Here is a 3,170-nt window from a genome sequence, read left to right as displayed (position 1 = left end):
AAGATATAAAACTGAATTAATGGAGTTCTCTTATAAATATCTCAAATACTTCATCAATAAATGTAAACACAGATATCCAAACATAGACATGTTTTTTAAAACATAAAACACCACAATCAAAATATGTGATTTCAACATATAAAATCACAAAATTTGACATCAACCTAGATAAAATGGAGCGAAAAGGATCTTTTTTATATCATGTGTCATGTGAGATGTGTCTATCTTAAAACCACGCATGATCTGAGTCCATCCTTAATTACTTTCCACACCTTGACATAAACAACATTTCTGTCGGTTTATTTATAGCTTGTTCTTACCCAAGTTACAAATGCCCCTTTGAAAAATGTTCACTTTTACATTCAAGAAAATTAGGAAATCCCTGTCAAACTTTTTGATACCAGTTTTATACCTAAACAAGATCTTAACACACAAATTTATGATCTTTCCTTTTAAATATTAAAATGTTAGAAAATGCGCAGTTTGCATTGATACAAAGAAATAGCGGTCATGGGTTTTGCTAATTTGAAAGTTAGGAACCCCTGGCCAGACAATCTGAGTGTGGCGATGGAAATTCACGAGATACATGATGTGAAGGCGGCTGAAAAAATATATTGCAATCTGTGTGGGGGAGCTTGACACCTTCTGATTATAGTCTTTGAATAAATACTGTAGTATTAATCTAGTGTCTGAACGTTAGGTTTGAAAACAACAACGCGGGAAGAACAAGGGAAGTCAAAGCCTTATATGCCCAATTCTCGTCAACAAGAAGAAGTTCAGGTTGGAAGATTGAAATTCTACTTTGTCTGCTATTGTAGTGCGTGATTGTCTGCTATTGTAGTGCGTGATTTTCTATTTATAAGGTGCTCGTCTTAAACCTTGTATTCATCCTCGAACGCTTTGTCTGGCCGATCATTGTTTGACATCCCAGAAATCAGACACAATTATTTGATTGATTCCTTAATTTCTATCAGTCAATCAATGGCCGTATTTCCATTGCCCCAGCTTGAAGATAATGCTGTATTATTACCCAGTTCCCAAACTAACTCAACGCAGCCTCAGCTATGTGACGTATGGAGAGATATACAAGGTGCCCATAATTGGAATGGTTTGCTTGATCCCATGGTGCCCAATTTGAAAGCTGAAGCTCTCAGATATGGGAATTTGGCACAGCTTTGTTACGACGCATTTGATGGCAAAAGCTACTCCAAAAACTACGGCACATGTTATCACAGTAAAAGAGATCTGTTCAATAAGATGGGCATGTCTGAAAGTGGCTACCAAGTCACTAAATATGTTTACGCCAATACTAATCTGTTAAATCAAGTTTTTGGTGAGAAACCAAAAGACCAAGGTGTTTGGTTGGGTTTTATTGCAGTTTGCACGGATCCAAATGAGATAAGAAGGCTTGGACGACGAGACATAGTGATTGCATGGAGAGGAACTCAGACTGCTGAAGAATGGATAGAAGACCTGAGAGATATTCTTGTACCTACAAGATTATCCTATAGATGCAAGAGGACAGGCAAAAACCAAGAGCATCATTTCGCGGATGGAGTACTAATTGAGAGAGGATTCCTGAGCTGCTATACTTCAACTGTCCGTCACCGTCAAGGCGCTGCAGGAGCCACTGTGAACATCAGCACCAGAGATTTGGTAGTCTCAGAGATAGAACGATTGATTCAAGTTTATGAAAAAGAGATGGACAATTTAAGCATAACATTTACGGGACACAGCTTAGGAGCTGCTCTTGCAACCTTGAGCGCTTATGATATCAAACAAATGCTTTGCACCAAGCATAATTTTCATCAAATTCCCGTCACCGTCTTCGCTTTTGCCTCTCCCCGGGTGGGAAATCTTGCGTTTGCTAAACGGGTGGAGGAGATTGGAGTGAAAGTGCTGAGGTTTGTGAACAAGCGTGACGTGGTTCCCAAAGTGCCCGGAGTTTGTATGAACGAGAACGTGGGATGCCTCAGCAAATTGCTGCATTGGCTTCCGTGGACATACTTTCATGTTGGCTTCGAGCTTCCTTTACACAACCATTCTCCATTCATTCAGCACACCCATAATCTTGCCTACTTTCATAATTTAGAGCTTTACTTGCATTTACTGGACGGGTATGTTGGAAGTAAGCAGCCGTTTTCTTGGAGTGGAAGAGATCATGCTCTGGTTAATAAGAGCTGTGATTTATTGCGCGAGAAATATGAAATTCCTCCAAAATGGTGGCAGGAACAGAACAAGGGCCTCGTTAAAGGTCCAGATGGCAAATGGACGCAGCCATCAGAAGAGGAATAATTCATGTCTCACTCAACTCCAGATGACATCAACGTCCAACGTTCTGCGCCGCAATGTCACCACAACTGTGTTGGTTATTGAATTATTCTTTTTATCTGGATGTATATATTTAACATGTTGTCACATTCATTATTGAATTAATTTAACTTCAAAGCTTAACCTTTAGCGTGAAATGAAATCAACTATGCAGGAGTTCATAGCTGTGGATGATACAAATTAGCTTTTGATTGTCATAGAAAACAATCACGTGTCATCAGTAATCTGATAGATAATAAAAGTACGCGTAAATCAGTATTGATTTTAATTATGAACATTGCTATTAAACAAGAGATAATACGCCTCAGCTCTGTTGTAGCCCAAAATACCTTCATACAAAATTTGTAAAAATAGTCAACAAGGGTAAGTTCTCAAATCTTTCTCTAATCCTCAGAATTAGTGACAATATGAATGTTCTAGTGCTATCTAAATCTACCGAGAACTTTAGTTGAGGATTGCATGTATGCATGCCATACTATCTATAATTATGAGATTACCAAATATTTGGTTTCTAGGTATATAGCTCTACACTAGCACATTTTATTGTCGCTCAATTGCACCCATACTTTAAGATTATACAAGTATACATCCAACACATTATAATTCTAAAACAATGATTGTCTAGGGATGTGACAATTATTGTGGAGGCTACTATGGTAATGCCGCAACTTCCCCATGATGGGGAGGCATTGCATTTAATTTATGAGAGCTTGAAGAAGACATAAGGGACTACAAAGAATCAAGTTAGCTTTCTTGATAAGGAACTAAATTGTGATGGTGAAAATATTGAGCTTCCTTCTTTACCAATCAATCTTATCAACTATCAACAAAATATAAAG

At 37.9% G+C, this 3,170-nt stretch overlaps 1 protein-coding gene across 1 annotated transcript; it reads left to right on the top strand.

The window, feature by feature from the left end:
* The first annotated feature begins 981 nt into the window (after positions 1-981).
* Positions 982-2,295, top strand: LOC131861603 (phospholipase A1-Igamma1, chloroplastic-like). Its single transcript, XM_059214954.1, has one exon. The coding sequence runs from the start codon at positions 982-984 to the stop codon at positions 2,293-2,295; it is 1,314 nt and encodes a 437-aa protein (XP_059070937.1).
* The last annotated feature ends 875 nt before the right edge of the window (positions 2,296-3,170 follow it).

The sequence above is a fragment of the Cryptomeria japonica genome, unplaced genomic scaffold, assembly GCF_030272615.1.
Source record: "Cryptomeria japonica unplaced genomic scaffold, Sugi_1.0 HiC_scaffold_28, whole genome shotgun sequence".
NCBI classification, from domain to species: Eukaryota; Viridiplantae; Streptophyta; class Pinopsida; order Cupressales; family Cupressaceae; genus Cryptomeria; species Cryptomeria japonica.
Note: the sequence above shows the minus strand (reverse complement) of the source record. Positions and strands in the feature narration are given on the sequence as shown.

Coding starts and splice junctions, on each gene's coding strand:
- LOC131861603 (XM_059214954.1), top strand. CDS start 982: ATGGCCGTATTTCCATTGCCCCAGCTTGAAGATAATGCTGTATTATTA.